This window comes from Perca fluviatilis, chromosome 13, assembly GCF_010015445.1.
Source record: "Perca fluviatilis chromosome 13, GENO_Pfluv_1.0, whole genome shotgun sequence".
Taxonomy (NCBI): Eukaryota; Metazoa; Chordata; class Actinopteri; order Perciformes; family Percidae; genus Perca; species Perca fluviatilis.
This window is the reverse complement of record NC_053124.1, coordinates 33,391,843-33,419,315: the sequence shown is the minus strand read 5'-3', so window position 1 is coordinate 33,419,315 and position 27,473 is coordinate 33,391,843. Positions and strand designations below refer to the sequence as shown.

Genomic DNA, 27,473 nt, shown 5'->3' with positions numbered 1-27,473 from the left:
ATATTGAGGTACTTGTACTTTCCTTGAGTATTTTTCTTTTCATGCCCCTTTCTACTTCTACTCCGCTACATTTCAGAGAGAAATATTGGACTTTTTACTCTACTACATTCATCTGTTCCAGCTTTGGTTACTAGTTACTTTAGTTACTCCACTACATTCATCTGTTCCAGCTTTGGTTACTAGTTACTTTAGTTACTCGCTACATTAATCTGTTCCAGCTTGGTTGCTAGTTACTTTAGTTGCTCCGCTACATTCATCTGTTTCCAGCTTTGGTTACTAGTTACTTTAGTTACTCCACTACATTCATCTGTTTCCAGCTTTAGTTACTAGTTACTTTAGTTACTCCGTTACATTAATCTGTTCCAGCTTTAGTTACTAGTTACTTTAGTTACTCCGCTACATTCATCTGTTCCAGCTTTAGTTACTAGTTACTTTAGTTACTCCGCTACATTCATCTGTTACAGCTTTAGTTACTAGTTACTTTAGTTACTCCGCTACATTCATCTGTTACATCTTTAGTTACTTTACTTTTAGTTACTAGTTACTTTACACATCAAGATTCCTGCACACACCATTCAACACACAACTGGTTGGACCCTTTATTGTTCTCTACTTTTAATACTTTAGCTACATTTTCCTGGTGATTCTTATATAGTTTAGTAACATTTTTCAATGGTGGACCTTTTACTGTAACGAAATATTTTTACTCTTTTGATATCAGTAGGCCACTTTCACTGAAGTAAAGAAAGTGAATACTGGTTCCTCCGCTGCATGCGTTAGCAAAGCCAACCATGTCTGTCGATGGCGTCACATTCCTGGTTGCGTGTTCTTGTGCAGCGCAGTAGTTTGCTTCGTGATGTTTGAACCTAACTCACTTTAACACTCATCTGTTCTGCTGTCTTCTTTATTTAGTCGTTGAATATGTGTTCCTTTCTGACTGCGCTGGCGGAAAGTGTGTGTGTGTGTGTGTGTGTGTGTGTGTGTGTGTGTGTGTGTGTGTGTGTGTGTGTGTGTGTGTGTGTGTGTGTGTGTGTGTGTGAAGGTCACCTGCTGAATCTCTAAACTTCTCTAACTGACTGCAGGCTAAAGGGGAGAGAGAAGCCAACAGCGATAAAAAGATTGGCTTTTTTATATGACTCCACCCGCTTATTATTTGAGCACACACACACACACACACACACACACACACCTCAAGCTTTCTGCTTTTCTCTCTTGACTGCCATCTGTTTGTTTTTTTTTTTACTTTTTGGTCTTTTGACACTATTTTTTATTTTTTTATTTTCTCGTTTCTTTCCACCTTATTACGTTATGTGGACCAAAGGTGTCGCGTGTGTGTAGCGTGGTGTGTGTGTGTGTGTGTGTGTGTGTGTGTGTGTGTGTGTGTGTGTGTGAGACCTGCCATAGCTCTAAACTTCTCTAACTGGCTGCAGGCTAAAGGGGACAGATGGGGGGGGTGGGGGGAGAGAGAGATGCCAACCAGCGTTAAAAAAATTGGCTTTTTTTAGCTCCACCCGCTTATTTTGGGGCAAACAACACCACCACCTTTTTTTTGGGGCGTGTGGTGTGTGCGTGTGTGTGTGTGTGTGTGTGTGTGTGTGTGTGTGTGTGTGTGTGTGTGGACCTGCCATAGCTCTAAACCTTAACGCTGAGGCAGGGGACAAGGTGGGGAAGAGATGCCAACCAGTTAAAAATGGCTTTTATATCTCCACCCCGCTTATTATTTGAGAGCGCACACACACACACACACACACACACACACACACACCCTCAAGCTCTTTGTCTTCATCAGCTTTCTGCTTTTCTCTCTTGACTGCTATCTGTTTTTTTTTTTCTTTCCATCACTTTTTCTTATTACTCTATTCGATATTTTGGTCTTTCGACACTATTTGGTTTTATTTTTCATTGTTTCCTCCTTATTAAAACGGTTATGACATATATGTATGACGCCAAAGCTCACAGAGTGTGTGTGTGTGTGTGTGTGTGTGTGTGTGTGTGTGTGTGTGTGTGTGTGTGTGTGTGTGTGTGTGTGTGTGTGTTTAGATAAATACACTCCCTCGAAAATTTCCAATCTTGTCCTCCCTGCCTTTTTCTTCTTATCCACCCCAGTGTTAAGTTCAACATTGAGGAACTCTGCTCTCAGGGTGGGAAGACAAACATTGATACTTTGATACTCAACGTGTGAGTTTTGTGTTCTATCGTTAGCCCCCGTCTTCATCTACACGTTCTAATTGGGGCTGTCAAAATGAACACAATAATAGCGATTTAAACACACATTCCTTTTTAACGCCACCCATTTTTTTTGACGTGCGATTAACGCACCTGCCAGACTGATCTCATGAAGTGGCGTGTATGTTTACGCAAAGTCATGATGCCAAGTTGCACCTGCGTTCTGTGATTTTTGGCAGTGATTTTTGAGTTTGGTAGTTTTGGGGAAACCAGGAAGTGATGCCGAACCGATGCACTCGCCCGAGCCCCCCAGGAACAGCCTTACCGACGGTGCAATTGTAACTTCTGACATCCCGCTGGCCCAGAAAGACGTTTCCCATAGACTTTACATCGCGAAAGACGCCTCTATATTTCAGCGGATACTTTGAAGGGTACTAACATCAACTTACCAGTCCGCACACTTAACCCTCCTGTTGTCGTCGGGTCAAATTTGACTTTCTATATCCGAACATTTGGGTTTCTTTCAACCAATTTGCCCAAAAGTAACACGGAAGGTTCCATGAAAACACTCTTCACAAGTAAAATTAAAGATCAGTTTACTACTTTTTGATTGAATTTTTGGTGTTTTTATTTAATTTTATAGAATTATTCCGACTTCACTTTGACAGTCTGAGATTATCCATCAATATACGGTCCTTTGAGCTTAAATATTAGTCGAAATGATTCATACTTTCTGCTTTTTTAACTCAAAAGTTACATATAATTTCATATAGGCTACATGAGGTGTAGTGACCATAAATTCCCCGAATGAGTGTAAAACTAGTGGTAATAAGTTGTTGGTGTACAAGTGGGGGGAAAAAACGTTTTTTTGTCAAAGTTTAGTTCAGGATACTGTTGTTGAAACCATTTAAACCATTTGAGTAGTGAACTGATTCCTTCATTTAACTTGCAAGCAGCGTTGTTTGGAACCATCCAGGTAATTTTTGGACAATTTGGATGAAAGAATTCCCAAATTTCTGATGTAGAAACTTAAAAAAAAACAGGAGGGTTAAAACACGGGCATTGTGCAACATGACCCCCCCACACAAATTGCAACAGAAAGTCTTTCAAGTGATTTAGTCTCACTTCATGCAAATTATACATGCGCATATTTAATAAGATAATCTCTCATTTGCATAATTCAACATAAAAGTTGAGAAAACTTGTAATACAAATTAAATTGCTATATATGTCAGAGGTCGCACGCCTCTGGAGCAACTAGGGGTTAAGAGTCTTGCTCAGGGACACATTGGTTGATGTGTCGCAGTGGGAATCAAACCGGGGTCTCCCACACCAAAGGCACGTGTCACAGCCGCTGCACCAATCACCACCCACGCCAGTGTCTCCCGTTACTATTACTACTATACAGACATCTACAAATGGACCATACAAGATGACCCAGTGTGTCAAAAACTATTATGAAGTGTCTATATAAAATATAGACACTTCATAAATCAAGAGTTAGTAATATAGAAGACTGGATAATTAAAAAACGCAGATCCACAGTGGGAAATTGTGGCATCACCGATTTTTTTTTTTTGTATTCTTCTAGAAACTTGAAAAAGATCCCCTTTTTTTTAAGTCCATTTCGAACCGATATCAAAACGTGCGATTAATTTGTGAGTTAACTGTGGACGGTCGTGCGATTAATCGCGCTGAAATGTTGATATAATGAAAATATTTCACTTTTTTATTTTCTATGTTTCTCTGTGCAGATAGACGTTTTCCTTCCGGAGGTTATATGGAGAATGTAACAAGCAGGTCAAATGGTATGATGAAAGTATTGGAGCGTTTTTTTTCAACTAAAGTATTAAATTCAATTTGACACAGTTCCCTTCAAAGGCGTGTTTTTTAGATGTAGGTTCTTATGATGAGACTATCTGCTGTCCTATTTTTCTCCCTCTATTCCTCCCTTCGCTTCCTTTCGCTTTTTAATTTTCACTTCCAGCCCTGTCTCAGCACCGTTCTCTCGCCTCCCAGCTCGCTCTCTCTCTCTCTCTCTCTCTCTCTCTCTCTCTCTCTCTCTCTCTCTCGGTTTGTTTCTTTCTCTCTCTGTCCGTCTCTCTCTGTTTCTCCTGTGTCTGTATGTCTTGTCTCTGTCCACCCTCCGTCTCTCTGTCTCTCCTCTCTCTCTCTGTCTGTCTATTTCTCTCTCTGTCATCTCTCTTTCTTTCTCCTGTGTCTGTCTCTTTCTCTGTCCACCCTCCGTCTCTCTCTCTCTTTGTCTGTCTGTCTCTCTCTCTGTCCGTCTCTCTCTCTTTCTCCTGTGTCTGTCTGTCCACCCTCCATCTCTCTCTCTCTCTCTCTCTCTCTCTCTCTCTCTCTCTCTCTCTCTCTCTCTCTCTCTTTGTCTGTCTATTTCTCTCTCTGTCTTCTCTCTCTCTTTCTCCTGTGTCTGTCTCTTTCTCTGTTCACCCTCCGTCTCTCTCTCTCTCTCTTTGTCTGTCTCTCTCTCTGTCCGTCTCTCTCTTTCTCCTCTGTGTCTGTCTGTCCACCCTCCATCTCTCTCTCTCTCTCTGTCTCTTTCTCTCTGTGTCCACCCTCTGTCTCTCTCCCTCTCCCCCCCTCTATTTCTTTTTCTGTCTCTCTAATTTTCACTTCAAGCCCCGTCTCAGCACCATTTCCTTGCTTCCCAGCTCTCTCTCTCTCTCTCTCTCTCTCTCTCTCTCTCTCTCTCTCTCTCTCTCTCTCCTTCCTCTCTCTCTCGTTCTGTCTCAAAAGTTCCTTCTTCGCCTCGGTTTGTCAGCTTCTCCGTTCTCACAGCTGACAGTCGGCTCCCTGCCCACACTTGCTGAAATACCACAGCTCCAGCCTCACTGATCAGACCTTCAACAGCTGCCTGCACGGCTGGCTGTCAGTCTGAAGGTTGGGCTTCTCCGCTGTCTGCTGGCGTTGGCGTTGTTGTTGTTGTTGTTGTTGTTGTTGTTGTTGTTGTTGTTGTTGTGTGTGTGTGTATGTGTCTGTTCTTCTGCACTCACATCTCTAGGGCTGTGCAAATATCTAAACTAATCGCGATTACTACGCGGCTTCCTAACAAAAAAAACGATTATTTTTGCACGTTATGTTTTGCGTAAGCTCTTATTTTGTCAGGCGCCTGGATAGCTCAAACGCTAGAGTGTGCGCCCAGCTCTCTCTCCCCTTTCACATCTTCAGCTATTAAAAAAAAAAAAAAAAAAAAATCTTGATTTCTGAATAAATAGGTGATTTGTTTAACTTTCTCACAGTTTTTTTTTTTTTAAGTTCAATAAACGCAACATCTTTCGATGAGTTATCGTGTTAAAAAATTTCAATATTGTCCCAAATAATGTCGATTATGATTGGTTTTCCCTAATCGAACAGCCCTTCTTGTCTACGAAGCTCGCTAGACAGCTCGCTCGCTTCCTTCCCTGATACTTGAAAACAAAGAAGATGGCTGCTGCTGCTGCTGGCGAACAGCGGTCTTCTGGAAGACTTGGCAGAGTTCATTTTTTCCAGGTTTTTGAAAAAACCTGGAAAAGTTATGGAATTTGAAAAATGCAAATTCCAGGGCCTGGAAAGGTTTTGTAAACCTAAAAAGACCCAGAAAGTTTTGGAAAAGTCATGGAATTTCTTTTGGTTTTGGAAACCTAAAAAGACCCAGAAAGTTTTGGAAAAGTCATGGAATTTTTTTTAACACAGTATAATAATATGTGATTTAATAAATGTATTTTCGTATTCGGGGAGCGATATGATGAATCCCACTATGAACCACAGACATGGTCATTCATTTTATAGTCAAACCTCTGAGGGGAAACTTTAACACAGATTTGTGTTCTTATTGTATAATGTCGACTGGCATTTTCAGGAACACGTAGTCATGGAAATTTGCCAAAAAGTACTGGTTAAAATGCGTATGAACCCTGACTTGGAGTTCAGCTTTTCTTTGAGAAAAGAACAAAGAACGGCACTGAAGTCATTCTTAAAAAAAGGAAGATGCATTCAGAGTTTTGCCGACCGGATACGGCAAAAGTTGAATCTATCAACTAGCGTTGCTCTGGTTGGTTGGAGCGCTATCCTATTACGTGCAGAGGGAATTTGAAAGACAACTGTTTATCCCGCCCCTCTGATTGAGCCCTGACCAATGGGGAGTTCCCAGACCTCAACATCTGGATGTGGGGCTGGCTGGTCAGGCTAATAATTAGCTTGGATTCAACGGTGGTTGCAATCGTGACCCAGTTCTATGGCGTTATCTCACAGCTGTACAGATGCACTTCTCCATTGTGAGTCTATATATATTTCAAATACTGATATCAGTGTTTTCCCTAGATTTGTGGAAGACTTATTTGGTGAGGGGGTTTAGGCCACATTTTGTTTCTCTTTGTAGTCGGTTTGTGTCCCTTTTGTGGTAGTTTTGCGTCTCTTTTTCACATAATTTTGGACCGTTATCACCATACGTGTCCAAAATGTTGGAAAAGCTAAAGCAGATAATATGTAAGTAACACTCAAAAAGCCTAAAGACAAAACTTTAAGCTAAAGAAGTCCAACTACAATCATTAGATCTGTGAAAAGTCTTTAAATGATTTGGCTTCGGCTCAGTTGCTGCCCCCAAACCTTATAATGGCGGGGGAAAACTCCGATATATTGCTAAATGCTAATCTTCAGTGTGGTTTCTCATTTGTTGTCAATCTAAGCAAACGTAGCGCATTCAACTAAGCATTGTAGCTACGACCAGTACAGGGTTTTTGAGGCTCATTTTGATATTGATATTTGAGAATCTGAAGAAAAATGTAATGATACCAGAGGTTTTTTTCTTGCATAGAAGAATGAGTTTTTAGCCAGCGGCAAAAGGAAAGTCACCAGCGCTGAAATGATTGGAAATTGAGAATTTAAATGACAATTCAAATCCTCTCCAATGTGTTTTAATAGCAAAGGATGAAGGCTATCTGTGGTGTAGCCAGACCTCACCTGGCAGCGCTGTTTAGATTTAGGTCAGGCCTTGGCAATGCGAGACTCGTCCCATTCTAATACGCTCGGGAAGAGTTTAGGGAGTTCTATTAATTGTCTGAGGAGAAGACGAGGGAGACGCCTGACTGTATCAGAGTGCCGGCTAACACGTACAAGGGGCTAAGGTTATTATACCTTTTTTTACATCGCAGCTTTTCTACCCTGCTCATTAGACTATTTGTCGGTCTTACTCTCTTGCTGTCTGTCCTCCACTGCGTGATGGATGGGGAGTTTAATCTGACACGAGAGCACCATAACTCATCTGATCTCTCGCCTCGCTCTCAGAGCACCCAGGTGGCATCTGCAGGTGTCCCTACAGGTCGGCTCATACCCCTGTCTGTCTGTCTGTCTGTATCTGTCTGTCTATCTGTATCTGCCGGTCTGTCTGTATCTGCCTCTCTTTAAAAATGTGCATTGAGCGTTTTCAGGATTTTACTTTATCTCGTGGTTACGCCCAGTGTCTCATGTCAGGGCATCGTTCTGGCTGCAGCCCAAAAAAAATTGTTTACGTTAATGTTTTTTTCTTTGTGGAACTGGATACATTTTAAGGAGTTTTTTTATTTAGAAATATAGACCGAATCACAGTGACGTTGCTTCTAGGGGTGGGGGAAAAAATCGATACAGCATAGTATCGCAATACTTTCCGTGGCAATACAGTATCGATACACAGACGCCAAGTATCGATCTTTTATTATATTATATGTGTTGGTCAGTTTGTCTGCTTGACAATCTCATTTTGCAGCAATAAAATTGAAGTGAGATGAACAGACAGAGAAATTTATCTTTTTGTTAAATTTGTTGTTTGGGGACATAATTTGAAGTTGGAAAAAAGGTAATACATTGCAATATATCGCAGAATATTGCAATATCTTTAAAATCGCAATAATATTGTATCGTTACACAAGTATCGTGATGATATCGTATCGTGAGGCCTCTGGTGATTCCCACCCCTAGTTGCTTCCGGAGTAGAAAAATGGCTGCCAAACGTTTTTATTTCTGATTTCATTTTAAACCATATAACTAATGTTTAACGATATATAGCTGAACACGGAGGTGTCGACCTATCTGACGTCTTTACTGTGCTTATTTTAATTTTTTCAAACCATGTATTTATTGAAATGCTTGTACGTTTTTACAGACAAAAACAGTACAATGCACAGAACACAAAACAAAGAAAAACGACCAAGGATCAAATGTAGTAGCTGTAGTATCCACAGTCATAAATCCGTACATCCATAGGTGTATGCTTATTGCTGTGCTCATTTTCTAAAAAATATCGAATCCAGTGGAGGATTTGACTTTTATCTTGCAGTTCCACTCTGTCACGTGTCAGGGCATCGCTCTGCGGCAGGCAGGCAGGCAGGCAGGCAGGCAGGTGTGGGCTTGCTTGTAGTCATATGAACATACTGAGCTTTGTCTCGTTATTATATCACTCTTATATAGCTTACACCATTGGAATCCAAATCATTCGAATGGAACTGTTCAACGATCCGACTGAATTGGCACACACACACACACACACACACACACACACACACACACACACACACACACACACACACACACACTCTCGCTGTTTGTGTTTCTGTCAAACAGTCGGCCTGGGTTACGTCACCGTCTTGTTGCTTCAGTCGGCTCACCTGTGCTCCGAGTCGACACCGGAAAGTATGCGTGTGTGTTCCTACATACCTGATATACCATACGTCCTCGTTAGGGATGTAAAAATGGGGGTTAGCTGAAGGTGAAAGGTGGAAACCCACTAACCACAGGCGCCGATTTATGTTTTCCTCCGCGGGTGCACACGGGCGCACGCCCTCTAAAAAAAACAAAAAACTATCGGATCACAATACTTCTGGAATCGCAATGAACGGGAATCGCGACACAGATGGAATTGGCGCCCATGTATCGTGAAAGATTCGGATTCGGGACAAAAGCGTGTGGTCCCAGGAGTCAGCAAACGACCTGCAGATTAAACTCCAATAATAAGGAAAGACTAATCAAGGTTCACGTTGTAATATCCCTATGTTTCTTCAGTTTGACAAGCAGCCTTTGGGTCAACGACAAAGTGGACTTGTGATCTTTAAAAGTGTGTCTGTGTGTGCATGTGTGTGCGTCTCTGCGTGTGTCTCTGCGTGTGTGTGTGTGTGTGTGTGCGTCTGTCTGTGTGTCTCTCTGTCTGTGTGTGTCTGTCTGTGCGTCTGTCTCTTTGTGTGTGCGGGTGTGTGTCTGTCTTTGCGTGTCTGTCTCTGTGTGTGTCTGTGTCTGTGTGTGTCTGTCTGTCTGTGTGTCTCTCTCTCTGTGTGTGTGTGTGTCTGTGTGTGTGTGTGTGTGTGTGTGTGTCTCTGTGTCTCTGTGTGTGTCTCTGTGTGTGTGTGTGTGTGTGTCTCTGTGTGTGTGTGTCTGTGTGTGTGTGTGTGTCTGTGTGTGTGTGTGTGTCTCTGTGTGTGTGTGTGTGTGTGTGTGTGTCTCTGTGTGTGTCTGTTTCTCTGTGTGCGTCTGTGTGTCTCTGTGTGCGTCTGTGTGTGTCTGTTTCTTTGTGTCTGTGTCTCAGTGTGTGTGTCTGTTTCTTTGTGTGTCTGTGTCTCAGTGTGTGTGTCTGTGTCTCTGTGTGTCTCTGTCTGTGTGTGTCTGTCTGTGCGTCTGTCTCTTTGTGTGTGTGTGTGTGTGTGTGTCTCTGTGTGTGTGTGTGTGTGTCTCTGTGTGTGTGTCTGTGTGTGTGTGTGTGTCTCTGTGTGTGTGTGTCTGTGTGTGTGTCTGTTTCTTTGTGTGTCTGTGTCTCTGTGTGCGTCTGTGTGTCTCTGTCTGTGTGTGTGTGTCTCTGTCTGTGTGTGTGTGTCTCTGTGTGTGTGTGTGTCTCTGTGTGTCTGTGTCTCAGTGTGTGTGTCTGTGTCTCTGTCTGTGTCTCTGTGTGTGTCTGTGTGTCTGTGTCTCAGTGTGTGTGTCTGTTTCTTTGTGTGTCTGTGTCTCAGTGTGTGTGTCTGTTTCTTTGTGTGTCTGTGTCTCAGTGTGTGTGTGTCTGTCTCTGTGTGTCTCTGTCTGTGTGTGTCTGTCTGTGCGTCTGTCTCTTTGTGTGTGCGGGTGTGTGTGTCTCTGTGTGTGTGTGTCTGTCTGTCTTTGCGTGTCTGTGTCTGTGTGTGTCTGTCTCTGTGTGTGTGTCTCTGTGTGTGTGTGTCTGTGTGTGTGTGTGTCTCTGTGTGTCTGTCTGTCTGTGTGTGTGTGTGTCTCTGTGTGTGTGTGTGTCTCTTTGTGTGTGTGTGTGTGTGTGTGTGTGTCTGTCTCTGTGTGTGTGTCTCTCTTTGTGTGTGTGTGTCTCTGTGTGTGTGTCTGTCTGTCTTTGCGTGTCTGTGTGTGTGTCTGTCTCTGTGTGTGTGTGTCTGTGTGTGTCTCTGTGTCTCTGTGTGTGTGTGTCTCTGTGTGTAGGACTGACATGACCCATTTATTCTAAAGGTCTAATCCGCGGTCCATTTGTTCGGCCCACAGTAATTAGACCATGTCAGCGGTGGACAGGCAGGAATAATAGAATCACAGCTTGGACCTCATGTTCCACTCATCGGGAGTTTGAGAGTTTGAAAGAAAAGAACAAAAAGCAGCACGTGTGTGACATGGAAGTAAGTCACCGTTAATTTATGCTTTCCCCACAAGTGTCAGGAAGAGTGTGTACTTTTCTAACCTGTATTTATCCAGATGGAGTTTGCTGTGCTAGAGTTTTCAGGATGACACGTCTTTTACATACGAAAGTATGAAAGCGTTTTCCAAACCTGCGAGCCGTGCGTTCTTGTGGTCTTTGAATATTGATCTGAGTGATTTTGGATGTAAGACATTTATTGCTAAGAACCAGAGACACGAGACGATGTGTATAACAAAAAAAAAATGAAAAGCATCCACACACTCAAATTCAATTTTTAATGCAAGCCTCAGTACATTAGCATTGCACTGATCAGGCTTTTTGGATGCTTTTCCTGACATTACATAGGTGTAATTTGCAGGGGGGGGGGTCCTATATTCAAAGCTGGACTTTTTCCGAAGCTTTTTTTTGTCTCGTTTTCAATGCTTTTTGTTGCTTTTTCCGTCATTTTTGCCGTTTTTTTTTTAAACATTTGTGGTTGCTTATTTTCGAGTTTTGGCCGCCTTTTTCAAAATAAAATCAGACAATTTTTTGGGACGTTTTTGTCGCCTGTTTCAAGGGGTTTTTTGGACAATTTATTTCAACGTTTTTGTCGCCTTGCAGGAGGATTTTATTGAAGCCTTTGTTGCTTCTTTCTGAGTTTTTGTCGCATTTTTCGTGGTGTTTTTTTTTTTTTTGAAGGTTTTTCTCAAAAAATTTCAATGCTTTTGTTGCTTTTTTAAATACATGCATACATGTCCCAGGACCTTTCAAGATAGTTGGGGATCTCAACCCCATATTTTCCATCCATATGTGTTTGTGTTATGTGGTGAATGTGAAAATGAACTGCTACCTCCTCTGTCAGCTCTAGCCACTGAACAGAAATAAGCAGAGAAATCAGACCAATCACAACAGCTGGTCAGTCTGACATCATACTGCCTGAGCTCATTAATATTCATGAGCTCGCCCAGTTGCGCTGGGTAAAGGATGCGGCTAGCCATGGTCTCATTGGCTAGCTGTTAGCCAATCAGGGTCAAGCAGCTTAGCTCGTTGAATATTAATGAGAACTGGCACAAATCGAGCTGTGTCTTCCTGCAGGCTTTCTATACCACGCTAGAAACAAGGTAACAAAGTGATTTTTTTCACAAAAAATGTATCAGTCCATGGTAGAACTTCAGACATTACCACAAAGTAATGAAATACTGTACGTGTGGCAGGGCACCTTTTACCTTTTAAGTCCCATGACATGGTGCTCTTTGGATGCTTTTATATAGCATATTAGGTCTCCTAATACTGTATCTGAAGTCTCTTTTATATAGGCCTTAGTGGTCCCCTAATACTGTATCTGAAGTCTCTTTTATATAGACCTTAGTGGTCCCTAATACTGTATCTGAAGTCTTTTATATAGGCCTTAGTGGTCCCCTAATACTGTATCTGAAGTCTCTTTTATATAGACCTCAGTGGTCCCCTAATACTGTATCTGAAGTCTCTTTTATATAGGCCTTAGTGGTCCCCTAATACTGTATCTGAAGTCTCTTTTATATAGGCCTTAGTGGTCCCCTAATACTGTATCTGAAGTCTCTTTTATATAGACCTTAGTGGTCCCCTAATACTGTATCTGAAGTCTCTTTTATATAGACCTTAGTGGTCCATAATACTGTATCTGAAGTCTTTTATATAGGCCTTAGTGGTCCCCTAATACTGTATCTGAAGTCTCTTTTATATAGACCTTAGTGGTCCCCTAATACTGTATCTGAAGTCTCTTTTATATAGACCTTAGTGGTCCCCTAATACTGTATCTGAAGTCTCTTTTATATAGACCTTAGTGGTCCCCTAATACTGTATCTGAAGTCTCTTTTATATAGACCTTAGTGGTCCCCTAATACTGTATCTGAAGTCTCTTTTATATAGGCCTTAGTGGTCCCCTTAATACTGTATCTGAAGTCTCTTTTATATAGGCCTTAGTGGTCCCCTAATACTGTATCTGAAGTCTCTTTTATATAGACCTTAGTGGTCCCCTAATACTGTATCTGAAGTCTCTTTTATATAGACCTTAGTGGTCCCCTAATACTGTATCTGAAGTCTCTTTTATATAGGCCTTAGTGGTCCCCTAATACTGTATCTGAAGTCTCTTTTATATAGACCTTAGTGGTCCCCTAATACTGTATCTGAAGTCTCTTTTATATAGACCTTAGTGGTCCCCTAATACTGTATCTGAAGTCTCTTTCCCGAAATGCAGCCTTGGTGCAGAATTACAGCCACTAGAGCCAGTCCCACAATGAGCTTTCCGTAGGATGTGCCATTTCTGTGTCTGTAGCTATTGAGGAGGAGAGAGGGGGGGACCATTTCTAGCCACTGGGGGACCATAGGCAGGCTGGGGGAACTCATATTAATGTTAAAAAAATCTCATAAAGTGACATTTTCATGCCATGGGACCTTTTTAAGTAAAAGTTTGTCAAAATACAACTACTTTTACTTATATTTAAGTAAAATTATTTTTGCACTCTTTCCATCTCTGATTATTACATAATGAAGTGAAAATGTATTAAATTTTTTACACAATGCGTTGGTACGAGCATCTTCAGTGAGGCAGTTGTATGAGCGTTATGAAACAGAAAGTTGTGGCAAAGTGGAAAGTTTCTTTTAGATGATTCGTCTGCTTTTTTTAAATTAATTTTTCCTTGTTTACTTGGACAGTTAATGTCTCTGTAGCGAGGATGTATCTACGCTGAGCCCGTCGGTGTGGAAAGAAAAGCTAGGCTTGGGTACACTTGTCAGCACGAACATTGTGTCAACTGTGGTGACGTGCAGCAGAACGGGGGACAGTCGAGACGTGGATTTGCACTGCTGCGTATGTCAATACTGCGGATCGTTGATGTGGATCTGTACACAATGTGGCGCTGTACACCGAGGAAACCGAATGTATTCAGTTTGCTATTTTCAGCGAAATGTTGATTTCTAGACAGCAGCCGATATTTGTTGTTTGAAATCTGTCATATAGTCAAGTCAATGCATTTTTATAGAGCCATTTAAAAACCACCTAAGCTGAACAAAGAAAGCTGTACAGAAACAATGCGAGACGATAAAAGTGACACAATAAACATGACACAAAGGACACACTTCAGTACAAATGTCCCTACACTGAGTCGAACGCCAAAGAATACAAATGTGACTTAAAGCTACGGTGTGTAGTTTCTAAGTAAAGAACCAAAACTGTCGGCGCGTCCACATGATACAAGCCATCCGTGATCGCGCCCCCCCCACACACACACACACACACACACACACACACACACACACACACACACACACACACACACACACACACACACACACACACACACACACACACACAGTTGCTAGTAGCCTGATGGAGTCTTAAGACTCTTGACTGGAGTTTCTGCGCGGGAAAGTCGCCGGACGCCACAATCTTCTGAACATAGTCACACTGAGAGAGCTGTGTGGAGCTGATGGTCTTCATTAGCTTTGTAGCAACGGCTTCAATGGACGGGCGTTCAAAAGTTACTAAAGCTTTAACGATCTCGGCAGTAGAGGAGGACCTATTTATGAACGGGAAGTTTATTCCACAGTCTCGGGGGGCCACAACTCAAAAGGCACGATCACCCGTTGTTTTCATCCGAGACTGTGGAATGGCTAAAAGGAACTGATTAGACGATCTAAAGGCGCTGACGCACCAACCCGGTAATCAGCCGTCGGACGGTCTGGCGAGGTCGGTGACTCGAGTCTGTTCTGTGTGTCCCGTGCCGTCGTCCGTCGGCCTTCATTTTGGTCAGTCGGAGGCAGGGCAGTCGGGACTCACACGGAAATGGCGAGCGGGATGAGCGTGACTAGAGTCTCTCAAAATGTGACGAAAATCTTTTAAACTGACCTTTGTCGATCTGAAATGAAGACCGATTCAGCGACTGCACACGCACAGGGACACACACACACACACACACACACACACAGCCTATTTCTCTCTTCAAATGTTTTCAGAAACATGTTTTCGGTGAACTATTTTAGTCCAATATGAGATCGTATTCTGAACGAGCCGCCATGACAGTCTGGCTTTGAATTTCCGGGAGAAACCAGACCCCACGTGACACGTTCGTCCAATCAGCTGCCGGTTTTCATTTTTTGCACTTTTTGGTCCAACTCGTCCAATGTTAGACCCAGGTGAAAAAAGCTTCTAGGGGGGGGTGTTTGGCTCGAGGTCATGGTGCAAAGGACCCTAGGGTGAAATTACTCTGAACCATCACTTTAAGGATCCTGGAGGAGTGGTGTAAGGTAAAGAGATCAGCAATATATCAGTCCTTCCAGAAAAATGCGGAGTTTTTTTGTGATTGTTGCGGGGCAAAAATCCTTGATTATGCGGCACGTTTTCTTAAAAAATGCGATATGGAATATGCGGGATATTTATGAAATTTTATGCGATGAAATTAGGGGAACTTGCAAAAACTGCAGTTTAATGAAAAAGAAAAAAAAAAAGTGATTCCCCTAACACCCTGCTTTTCGATGATCACGTCGTGTAATTACGTCACTTCATAACGTTCGTCTTGGGGCGGGGCTAAGCGCCAGACGGAGCCACGGCGCCTCTGCTAAATAGCCTCTGGAAGTCTAGCTAGCTGTCTGGATTTACCCTGCAGAGATCTGAGGAGCAGTTAGACAGACAGACAGACAGACAGACAGACAGTCTAGCTAGCTGTCTGGATTTACCCTGCAGAGATCTATTGCGTCACAGACTACAGACGTCACTAACGGCTTGGCGCCTTTGCTTTTGCCGAATGGACCGAATCCTCGGTGGCTAGGCTAGCAATGGCTTTCACGTTACATTTTTTCTTTTTTTTAAGCTAAATATCGAAGGAAAACAGGGGGATTTAATCATGAATGGACAGATCTGTCTGCTTTTCAACGCCAACGCCGCTGGCCTGCCGGTATGTTTGATCTGCGGCGAGAAATTGGCAAAAAAAAAAGCTTTATGTTTTAAGAACTGGATCAAAAAAATCCCCCAAAAATACAAGGCTTAAATGAGTTTTTTTTTTTTTAGGCTCTTGTGATGGTAAAGGTTGCTGATCTCTCTTCTAAAGCTTAGATGAGTTTCCAGTGTCTCGCTCAACACATTGTGGTATGTCATTATTTTCTTTAGTATTTTTTTTTTGCTTCCTTCGTTCGTTCCTTCCATCCTATGAATGCCACGAGTCCTATCAGAAACTGCGCGTTCTCTTCGTTTTCCCTCATGAACGGAGGAACACCAGATACTCAATCTGCTCGTCTCCGTCCTGGGAATACCATCCAGTTTATCCGTCAGCGGCTGTAAATCGCTTTCTCCTTTTTTCTCTTCTTTTGTTTGTTTCCGTTCTGTAAATATCTGGTCGACGTGTCGTTTCCCCTCGGGGGGAGAGCTAAACTGTCACGCTGTCGTTTTGTTCCCTTCCAGATTCAGCCGAAAGAAACCACACGTTCTCTTTCACACCTTCTCTTTCACTTTTGGTTCTATACGCTCCAAACGTCTTGAACAACTCCTGTGTGTTTCCAAGTGAAGTTTGACAGAGTGTACCGACAACTCTTTTACCAGTTGGCCTGAAATATTCCCATATTTCGGAAGTTTTTGCTCCAACTCTCAGACTCATCTCCCATGTCCCGCCGATTTTTTTTCAAATGGAAGAAGTGAGGGCGGGGCAGAGTGATAGAGAGAGACCGTGGAGCAGATTAACCAGCAGGGCGCGAACAGCGCACACACTGGTGTGGAGGTGAATTACAGTGAGATTTAATGGATTACTGGGAAATGTTAACAAAAGCACAATTGAGGTCTGGATTATGAGGCCATTTCAGCAGAGCCAACCGCTTCATATGTCATGGAGATGTGAATATGGTGCTGAATTTGCCAGTATTTTAAGAAGAGAAATGATTGGGACCTTGTCATGCAATGACAAAGCTGATATGCTTTATGTGAAGCCCAGTGTTTTGGTGTCAGCAGAAAGACTTCTCTTAGAAAACTGTCCAGTGGAGCCTCTGTCTCCATTCCACCAGACAATGTTGGATGAGCAAGACCAAAGACTGTAGTCATGTCACTATGCTCAGTGGCTGAGCTCTAGGAGACTGTGAATGAATCATGGATTGCACATTTTACCTTTGTGGCAAAGCCTGATTAAAACTAATTGTTGAAATGAATTATTTTGTGTATCTTTTTTTATATAACATTAGTCATTGCTAATGACATACAAAGTAATTAATCTAGCATACTTCCATTAAATAAATCAATTCAAGCTAAAATTGATTTAATCATGAATGGACAGATCTGTCTGCTTTTCAACGCCAAAGCCGCTGGCCTGCCGGTATGTTTGATCTGCGGCGAGAAATTGGCAAAAAAAAAAAGCTTTATGTTTTAAGAACTGGATCAAAAAAATCCCCCAAAAATACAAGGCTTAAATGAGTTTTTTTTTTTTAGGCTCTTGTGATGGTAAAGGTTGCTGATCTCTCTTCTAAAGCTTAGATGAGTTTCCAGTGTCTCGCTCAACACATTGTGGTATGTCATTATTTTCTTTTGTATTTTTTTTTTGCTTCCTTCGTTCGTTCCTTCCATCCTATGAATGCCACGAGTCCTATCAGAAACTGCGCGTTCTCTTCGTTTTCCCTCATGAACGGAGGAACACCAGATACTCAATCTGCTCGTCTCCGTCCTGGGAATACCATCCAGTTTATCCGTCAGCGGCTGTAAATCGCTTTCTCCTTTTTTCTCTTCTTTTGTTTGTTTCCGTTCTGTAAATATCTAGTCGACGTGTCGTTTCCCCTCGGGGGGAGAGCTAAACTGTCACGCTGTCGTTTTGTTCCCTTCCAGATTCAGCCGAAAGAAACCACACATTCTCTTTCACACCTTCTCTTTCACTTTTGGTTCTATACGCTCGTTTTTTTCCGCCCCATGGTTTCCTCTCCAGATCACTTTTTCATTCACTTTTATCTCAAACTGTCACCTGCTTTTATTTTTTTGATCTCCTTGTTGCTTCTTTGTCATTTATTTATTGTATAGCCTCTTCTTTCTGTCACAGGCTTCCTCATTTCTTCTCTTCCTTGTCTCACCGCTCGCTGTGTCTTTCTTTATCTCCGGCTTCGTGCTGTTCTAGTTCTGTTTCCCTTTCTCTATCCATCTCCTCTGAACCTTTTCTCGCTGTATCTCTAGCTTTTTTTTCTTTCATTGTCTTTTTCTTACTCGTTTCCTTATTTGACAAGGCCTTTCTCTTTCAGTCTCTCTCTTTCCCTCCTGTGTGACTGACAGATGAGTTGTATTTGTCCTTGCACACACTGTACAGTACGTATTGAATGATGACACCTTTTCTCCTTGCCACCAATCGATCCATCTCCCCCTTTCTATATCAGAACTATGACAAAAGAACGTTGAAACGTTTTTAAATGCTGAAAGAAATTACAAAAAAAGGGAACAAGTGACCAAAATAACATCAAAAACATCGCCAAAGGTGACAAGAACTTGTTAAAAAAAATTGACAAAAAAATTGAAAAAAAAAGATCGAAAAATGCCAAATAAATTAACAAAAAAAACATTGAAAATGGCAGAAAAAAAAGTCAAAAAATTAAATAAAAAAACGCCCAAAAAGTGACAAAAAAAATGTGGGTAAAAAAAGTGACAAAATATTGGAATAAAATCGTTAAAGTGTAGAAAAAGAACAACAAAATGTTTGAAATTTCGACCCCGAAAAACCCAAAGTTGCACGGTCGACGGGGAAGACAACACGAGGGTTAATGATGGCAATAAAAGCTTTCCGCCTGTCGACCAATCACAGGCTTCTGTTGGGAACCAGCTGCAGCTTCCTGTAGCCTCACCCGGTGCCCTGACCGCACGCGGTTCACACACACTTTCACTCGTCTCGCGCAACTGATACGCTCCCTTTTTTAATCTGCGCAGCACATCCGTGCAGGCTCGCGTCTCAGCTCCTCGTCACGGGAAAAGAAAGATGGACGCATACTCTACGACGAGACTTGACTCACTCGCAAAGATTGTCGTTTCCGGCCTGTTTGTAGTGTGCGGAAGAAAAAGGAGCGTTGTGGTCACTTCCTGTGTCACTCACACACACAGATATAAAGGCATGTGTCACTGAAGTTCTCAGTTTTGTCCTCGGTTGCTTGTGTGTGTGTGGTGTGTGTGTGTGTGTGTGTGTGTGTGTGTGTGTGTGTGTGTGTGTGTGTGTGTGTGTGGACCTGTGTGACTTCCTGTGGTTTTAGTTCCTTTTCTTGTCCTGTGAGAGCTCTCATTAGAGAACATCAAAACTTTTTTTCTCTTCTCTCTCCCTCTGTGTCTGTCTGTTACACTCACAGACTACACCACACACACACACACACACACACACACACACACACACACACACACACACAGTGGCTTTTCACAGCTCGGTGTAGAAAACAGTGTGATCTCGGTCCCCAGAGGTGGCGACGTACCTGTGAAAATAATCTCAACAAGAACTCCCAGCAGCACGTTGGTGACAGCTGTGTCGCCGCCGCTTGTACGACCTGCACCACACAGTCGGGGTGATTTAATTCCATCACAATCTGCAGACCGAGCGCCAAAACAACTTAATCTGGTTCGGCAGAGAATGGCTGTCAAAGTGAAATAAAACGCTGCCGAATGAGAGCCAGAATAATGGTTCAACATTAAGGGTTGTCCGATGGCCTGGGGAAAGTAAAACGCGGCGTGGGGCCAGTAAATATAGCAACACACTTATCATCACCGTATCATAAATTGCGTTATGGTTTTCTCGCCCACCCCCTCCCCTTGCCCAAGTCGGAGAATGCTCGTTGAATTCAAAATTTCAATATCTCTTCCTGGTACAACCAACTTGCCATCAAACACAAAACAAGACTCTCACATGTAGTGAATCACGCTGCCAAAATAACCTGATCACAGAGGAGCCCTCTCACCCCCTCCATCACTCCTTCCAGCTACTACCATCAGGCAGGCGTTTTAAGGTACCATTGGTGCCTTAAATTATCTACAAGAAATCCTTCATCCCCTCTGCAATAGACCTTTTTCACAGCAGACATGTTGACATGTCATAGTAGGAAAAGCACAGGTGTATTCAAACTTCATTAATGATGGCTGCATTCCACTTAGGAGAGGTCCTGGTATTAAACCATTACTGATGGCTGCATTCCACTTAGGAGAGGTCCTGGTATTAAACCATTACTGATGGCTGCATTCCACTTAGGAGAGGTCCTGGTATTAAACCATTACTGATGGCTGCATTCCACTTAGGAGAGGTCCTGGTATTGTGCATGCTGACTCACTGAAATATCTCACTGGGACACTTGATGGAACTGAGCCATCGTTAAGGTTATCAATCTCAGCTGCGCTTCTCCTACTGTGACAAGTCAACATGTCTGCTGTGAAAAAGGTCCATTGCCACACTGAACAGCACAAAATGAACACCTCAGTCAGCTGACACCTCACCACCCTCTATGTCCGTGTGAATATCTCTTTGTGACTGGAGCCTTGTCAAAGAAACTTTTCTGTAACCCTTGTGTAACCGACAAAGTATCATCTTTTCTTATCTTATGATTTGATTTGGTCAATCAACAATTGAGTTGGCGCAAGTGGCGCGTGACTGGCGCCGGTCTCTTGTTAAAAGAAGAAGAAGGGGAAAAAATGCAAAAGAGAGTTTCAAGCATCCTGGAATAAGGAGTTTTCTTGGGTGGCAGTAGAGGATGTCGACGAAACGACTACAATGCTTTTGTGAAGTTTGCCGCAAGGTTGAATCCGAGGCAGATAAAAGTGCATCCTTTTTCAAAGGAACGTCTTCATGCAAAAAAACTAATGCTGGAGTGCCGTGATTAGAGGGCTGCCTTAACCCCTCCTGAGTCTTCGTCGTTATTTGAGAACCACTAATAAAAACACTATTTTTATACATTTCTTAAGGGGCTTGTGGATCCTATCATCATCATCAAAGTGTATATAATGCACGAGAGACAATAAAAACAGAGGGAATGGTCATAGTTGTTATATTGACATTTTAAGTTCTCATAGTATGCTTTTTGGCTTTTTCCCTTTATTGCATTATATGTCTTTTTTGTGCACGTTATAGGTTTACAAAGTGAAAAAGCCCAAAGTCCACCTCAAAGGGACTTACCATCTCCAACAGAAACCACTGTTCACCAACTGCTCCAAACAGCTCTATTGTAGTCCAGCCTTTACTTCAGAGACAAACATGGTCACTTTGTAACACACGTTATAATGCTCGCCTAGCTGCTAGTGTGGCACGCCCTCATACTCTGCTTCTGACTGGCTAGTAGTCCTTACCTAGGTACTGTCAGGGCACGCCCTCATACTCTGCTTCTGACTGGCTAGTAGTCCTTACCTAGGTACTGTCAGGGCACGCCCTCATGCTCTGCTTCTGACTGGCTAGTAGTCCTTACCTAGGTACTGTAAGGGCACGCCCTCATACTCTGCTTCTGACTGGCTAGTAGTCCTTACCTAGGTACTGTCAGGGCACGCCCTCATGCTCTGCTTCTGACTGGCTAGTAGTCCTTACCTAGGTACTGTCAGGGCACGCCCTCATACTCTGCATCTGACTGGTTAGTAGTCCTTACCTAGGTACTGTCAGGGCACGCCCTCATGCTCTGCTTCTGTTTGGCTAGTAGTCCTTACCTAGCTACTGTCAGGGCACGCCCTCGTACTCTGCTTCTGACTGGCTAGTAGTCCTTACCTAGGTACTGTCAGGGCACGCCCTCATACTCTGCATATGACTGGCTAGTAGTCCTTACCTAGGTACTGTCAGGGCACACCAGACAGAGATGCTAACAGAGTTTCCCAGTTGGTGACACGTTGTTGACAACTGACGTTTGATGGTGGCGACTTTGGTTCACTGAACATATTTTAATGACAATAAAGTTTATTGTGGACAAACTCCTCTGCCAAGAAACATACACTAACATAATAGGTTTCAAATTATTCATAAATAGGCCCATGTATAAAAAAAAACACCTTATCTGTGTCCTTTCACATTGGTTGTCCTGCAGATAACACAAACACCTGGTAATGTGCTGTTTCCATGCTCGTATACGAAAACGGCAGCAAATCTTTTGTTATTGTGGCCTCCATGGTTTCACCCACCTGATGCTCTCGGCTATGGCCAACCGTTGGTGGCAGTCACGCAACAAGTTATGCCAAACGCCAATATAACAGAAGAAGAAGAAGAACATGCATCCCGACCATGTGAACGCTGGCAGTCAGAAAAACAACGTAACCACGTGGGCGCTCCCTGTTATTCCCAGGTGGCACGAACGCAGCATAAAATGGGAGTGGCCTTTCTATCCATTTTATATTTCTTATCTAGGCTATGAAACAGTGGTTACATAACCTCTAGGAATGAGCCTAAACGGCACCGTGCACGTGAATGCGTCATAGGTGCGCTCCGCTACTAAAACAAAACGCACTACACCCCTGGTTACACATATAAAGGCAAAAAAACCTACTCTTACTCAAATATACACATAGTTTGCTTGTACAATTTAACATGTTTTAAGGGCTCAGATTTAACACATTCATTGAGTTACTTCAAGTTCAGTCGAAAAGACTGTGTGGTGGTGTATAAGTAATGTACCCAATTTGTGAAATGTTATCTTGTCTGAAAAAAAGTGTGGCAGGTGGTTATTACTCTGCCTTTTGAGAGATACCGGGAGCATTTATTTCTTGGCTTGTGGAGATTTTAGACCTCAGGCAATGTCTGTCAGACATTCTGCTCCTCATGTTTTTGTTGACAGGTGAAGCAAATACTTGCTGGTCCAAAGACGATGCTTTCTTTTGTAAAACCCAGTTTGACTTCCCCACCTGCTGACATTTAAGTCTTTCATTCACTCAGCATGTTGTCCCGGAGATGGATTATAGAGCCGAAGCCAGCGAGTGTGACTCTGAAGAGTTTTTGGGAGGGTCTTAAGTTTGAAGACTCTAGACTGTTAAATCAATCACCTTCAACCACTTCGTATGTTAACGTGCTAACTACTTTAAATTAGAGCTGGGTAATATATCGATATTATATCAATATCGTGATATGAGACTAGATATCATGTTAGATTTTGGATATTGTGATATCGTGATCTAGCATAAGTGTCTTTTCCTGGTTTTAAAGGCTGCATTACAGTAAAGTGATGTCATTTTCTGAACTTACCAGACTGTTGTAACTGTTCTATTATTCGCCTTTACCCACTTAGGCATTATATCCACATTATTGATGATTGTTTATCTAAAATCTCATTGTGTAATTATTTTGTGAAAGCACCAATAGTCAACACTACAATATGTATCGAGGTATTTGGTCAAAAATATCGTGATATTTTCTCCATATCGTCCAGCCCTACTCTAAATCATTAGTTAGCTGTCCTGTACCTTTTTTTTCATCTTTCCGATTCTGCACAAACAGTCATTTTGTCATATTTTTCTGAAGTTTTTGTCACTTTCGGCCAACATTTTTTCAACTTTTTGCCACATTTTCTGACTTTTTAATTTATTTTTTCAGCGTTTTGCAACTTTTTTTTGCGGGTTTTTTTTCCGCTTTTTTCAACGTTTATCAACTTATTTCAACTGTTTTTTTTTATGATGCTTTTGTTGATTTCTCGACCTATTTCATTTGTTTTTTATGATGGCTAAGGAACTTTTTTCCCTGACTTTTTTTGGGGCTTTATCTGGACCAAATTGTAACTGAGAAGATTTGAGACATTCAATAATACAGTCAAAGATCTTCAACTTTTTCTCTTAAATGCCAATAAACTGTACATGTCTGGCCCTTGATATGATTCTCATTTCACATTCACTAAGGGCCAAGTGTGTTGAGTTTGACACCCCTGCTCTGGACTGTAAAATCAGTCACGTTAACCACTTCGAATGTTAACATCAGGTTCAGGTTACTTTGTTGGTACCTGTAGGTAAACTAGGTTTACAGTCTCAAGAGGCAGGACATCCTTAAAACTCTCTAGACCACCACATAACATGCAACACACAAAACATTAAAACATATAAAAACAGTAGAACATGGATAAGAAACAGTCCATGACCACATTGACTATTGACCACATATGCAGATTAGATGCAATTCTACAGCTAGTACTTGACCAAGTTGCTTGTGCATTTACTATTATTTCTTCTTATTATTATTTATTATTAGCCTCCGTCCAGACGGGAGATACTGGATCTGCCCCATTCAAATGGTGTAGGCTATCTTCTAAGATGGCCGTGGCTATCCGCTGTAGTTGTTTAGCATACAGGGATGTGGGGTGCAGCTGGGACTCCTGAGACTACCAGTCCGCTTACTTGACCATCTTACAATTTGATTTAGGCGATTCTTGTACTTAACTGAAACACAACCAAACCATGACACTAAGGAGAAAGCTATGATGGATTCGATGAAGGCCTGATAAAGTAATGTCATCGTGGTCTTGTCTATAGGAAAATGGTACAGTTTTCTCAAGCAGTATAGACGCCGTTGTCCATTTTTACAGACACCTTCACAATTCTCCTGGAAATTAAATGTGGTCAATAAGGTGGACCACACAAAGTATGTCCCCACAAAGGCTCATTCTGAGCCAGGAAAAACCCTGAAATCTGTATAGTGAATGTTGGTATATTATGTAAAGAGCTGTAAAAGCTTGGCACTAAGCTCAGAGATGCTGTTGATTACAAACACCTTCAGGCAGGATTAATGCGCCTCTAATAACGTATTTTGGGTAAATTTGGACTCTTATAAAATAAGAAGTCTGGCCAGCTGAGCGGCTCGGCTCTGTACTCCCCGGCAGTAATTTCACACCTTCCTGAAAAGTCAGAGAGGCATTTTTACTGAATAGTTATCTGATGTTGAGTTTGATGTTAAGGGTGGGAAATGGTGTGCACGATCAAAGTTACATTAAATTAGGGGGAAGTTACCCTTTTTTGCTCGCTTGATGCATTCAGGGTTTCCTGCTTTTTAGACATTTGCATACCATTGATTTCCCGGAGTGTCGGATTCAACGACCTGAAAGCAGACGTCAGTCCCCAGGCTGAGACTTATGTTGGGTAATGGCATCAGTAAGTGGAGATAGCAGCAGAGCAGGAGCAGACAGTTGCAACTTTACAATTGCTTTGGAGTAAATCACAAGTTATTTTTAAAATATTATATCTAGATTCTTTGGACAACGATACGATATTTGCTGAATATCTTAAAGTCTATCACGATACCATTTTGATTCAGGGACCTGCGATCGATATGAGACGATGTCATTAACGCCTCTTTAACACCGTTAACGCTTATAGCAACTCAAACTAATGTGATTTGTCGGTGTTCTGGTGAATTATGACAACATATCTGAGGGATGCTTCTTGCTTGTACAATTTCCAGCAGAAGTTCTGAGAATCTCTTTTCTATCCAAGCTAAATTGGTATCGTAACTAAAATTTCCCTTAATTGATATTGGTTAGATAATGTGAATGGATTGCCTTCAATTGATTCAGGAAATCATTGGCGATACCCGGCCCTTCGTGGGGACATACAGAGTTAAATATTTAAAGTGCTCATATTATGCTTTTTGGCTTTTTTCCCTTTATTGTGTTGTATTGTGTGCGCACCCTCATACTCTGCTTCTGACTGGCTAGTAGTCCTTACCTAGCTACTACGCATGTACGACTCCCAACAAAGATGGAACAGAAGTGAGATGCCTCACTCTGCAGCTAAAACAGAGCGCTCAACACACAGGGTGAAAAGAGGAGCTGCAGCAATGTGCAGTACAACAACAATTATAATTATAAAATTAAACCATGTAAACCTATTCTGATATAACCTCTAAATACATTTATGAACCTGAAACTGAGCCTAATATGAGCACTTTAAGGAATTTAGCCTAATGAAGACAAATCGGGAGCGGTAGTTTGGCTCCAAGCTTACCATAAATAAGATTTCAAACGGAATATGGCACCCTGCTTCAGAGACTCGACAGTCATCCGTGATGCTGACCGGGGAAACATTTCTTATCTTCTGCACTCCAGAGCCATTTATTTCTCTTTCTAAGACGAGGCTGAAATGAGCCATGATTCACAGGCTTCCCTGTCCTCGTTTAGATTTATTTTGACAGTTATGAGGTGCATTAATCTACCGTGAGCTCGTAACTGAGGCTCATCCAGGCGGATCAGTACGTTGGCAGTGGAACAGCTGCAGATTCCTTTCCAAAGGGCAACAACAACTGCAACAAACAACAGGGGATCAATTTGTATCCTATGGAGATTTGTATGTGAAATGTATGTATCCGGCCTGATGCGGTTGACTGTTCAAAGGAATGACTTTTAGATTTGTAGCATTGCGACACTTTCTTTCTGTAAACTGTGCATGTGTCAGTGGAGTTAACATTTTACCGGCAGCCTTTCTTTTCCCTGGGACGCTCTTTGTGCTGAGCGTGCTTGTTCACCGCAACCACCTGCTTCACATTCATATTGTTCGACATTCTCACACCTGGGAGCAGTGCAAGAACCCTCAGTCCCTGAGAAGCTTTCAGTGGTGTAATTTGGAGCCCATTGCTTTGCTCAAAGGCTCCCCCCACGACTGATAATGAGAGAAAGCATGTGCTGGTACTAGGGATTGGTCTGATAACCATTTTTTTCCTTCCCGATACCGATTCCGATACCAATCATATCTCATCCATACAGAGTTAGTAGTTTACAGCTGTTAAAACATAACCGAATATATGTATTTAACACACAGGTATTGGATCGGTACTCCGTATCGCCCGATACGCAAGTTCAGGTATCATTGTTGTTGAAGTCTTTGGAAAACATGAACAAAAACTTTGACTTTGACAGTGATTCATAACGGAAAAAGACCATAAATAAAGTACTTTAAAGTAGCTTTTCTTCGGGGCTACATGACGAAGTATCTGATCGGTGGATAAACCCCAGTACGCGCCGAGACTGATACCTGCTTTTTAGGCTGCATCGGAGGCTTTTCAGATACTGAAGGTCCGGAACGATCAGCAATAACAAAACAAGCTTTAATCAAATCACTTTCAACTTTTAAGCAACATATACTCAAGTTTAGTACTCAGTTTTCCTGCACAACTTTTCTACAGATTTGGGATCCATTACATGGAATTCGGTACCAGTAAAAGAACCGCAGTATTCTCAGCATCATGTAACAAAAATATTTTTTTTTTTTCAATTTTTACATTTTTTCTGCTTTCTTTAGTATATTTTTTAACCTTTTACGCGTTTTTGACGTTTGTCTCCTTCATCAAATTGTTTGTTGCCTTTTCTGTTTTTTGTTTATTTGTTTTCCTGTATATTTAAAGGACGAATCCGGCGCAAAATGAACATGGGGTTAATAACACACATGTACTGAGTCGACCGTTCTCTGGGATCTGTTTTCATGCTAATCGAATGTGACCAGTTTTAGCGCAAACCGCTAATTAGCTTATAATGCTAGTCGTTGGGGCAGAGGGTAAATCGCTATTTCTACACCACTAACAAGGCTCAAAATAGCACCACACTTCCACGGTAGCATAACGAGGGCCCCTACGTGTAAACCGAAGCATTGAGAACTTTGTAAATGTACAGACAGTTTATTAAAAAGATAGTTTAGAAAGACAGTAGCGTTCACATATACAGGCAGGCGCCATCTCGGGAAAAGCAGTCACGGCCAGCCGAACGCCGTGCTTGAGCTACGTTACTGCTTACATGGCGTTCGTCG

General features: G+C 42.1%; 1 protein-coding gene across 1 annotated transcript in view; it reads left to right on the top strand.

Moving 5' to 3' along the window:
* LOC120570939 (collagen alpha-1(XIV) chain-like) overlaps window positions 1-27,473 on the top strand; it is a 333,908-nt gene that overhangs the window by 40,099 nt on the left and 266,336 nt on the right. Inside the window, 1 exon segment of the mRNA XM_039819635.1 lies at window positions 3,921-3,995. Within this exon segment, the coding sequence (XP_039675569.1) occupies window positions 3,921-3,995 (75 nt within the window).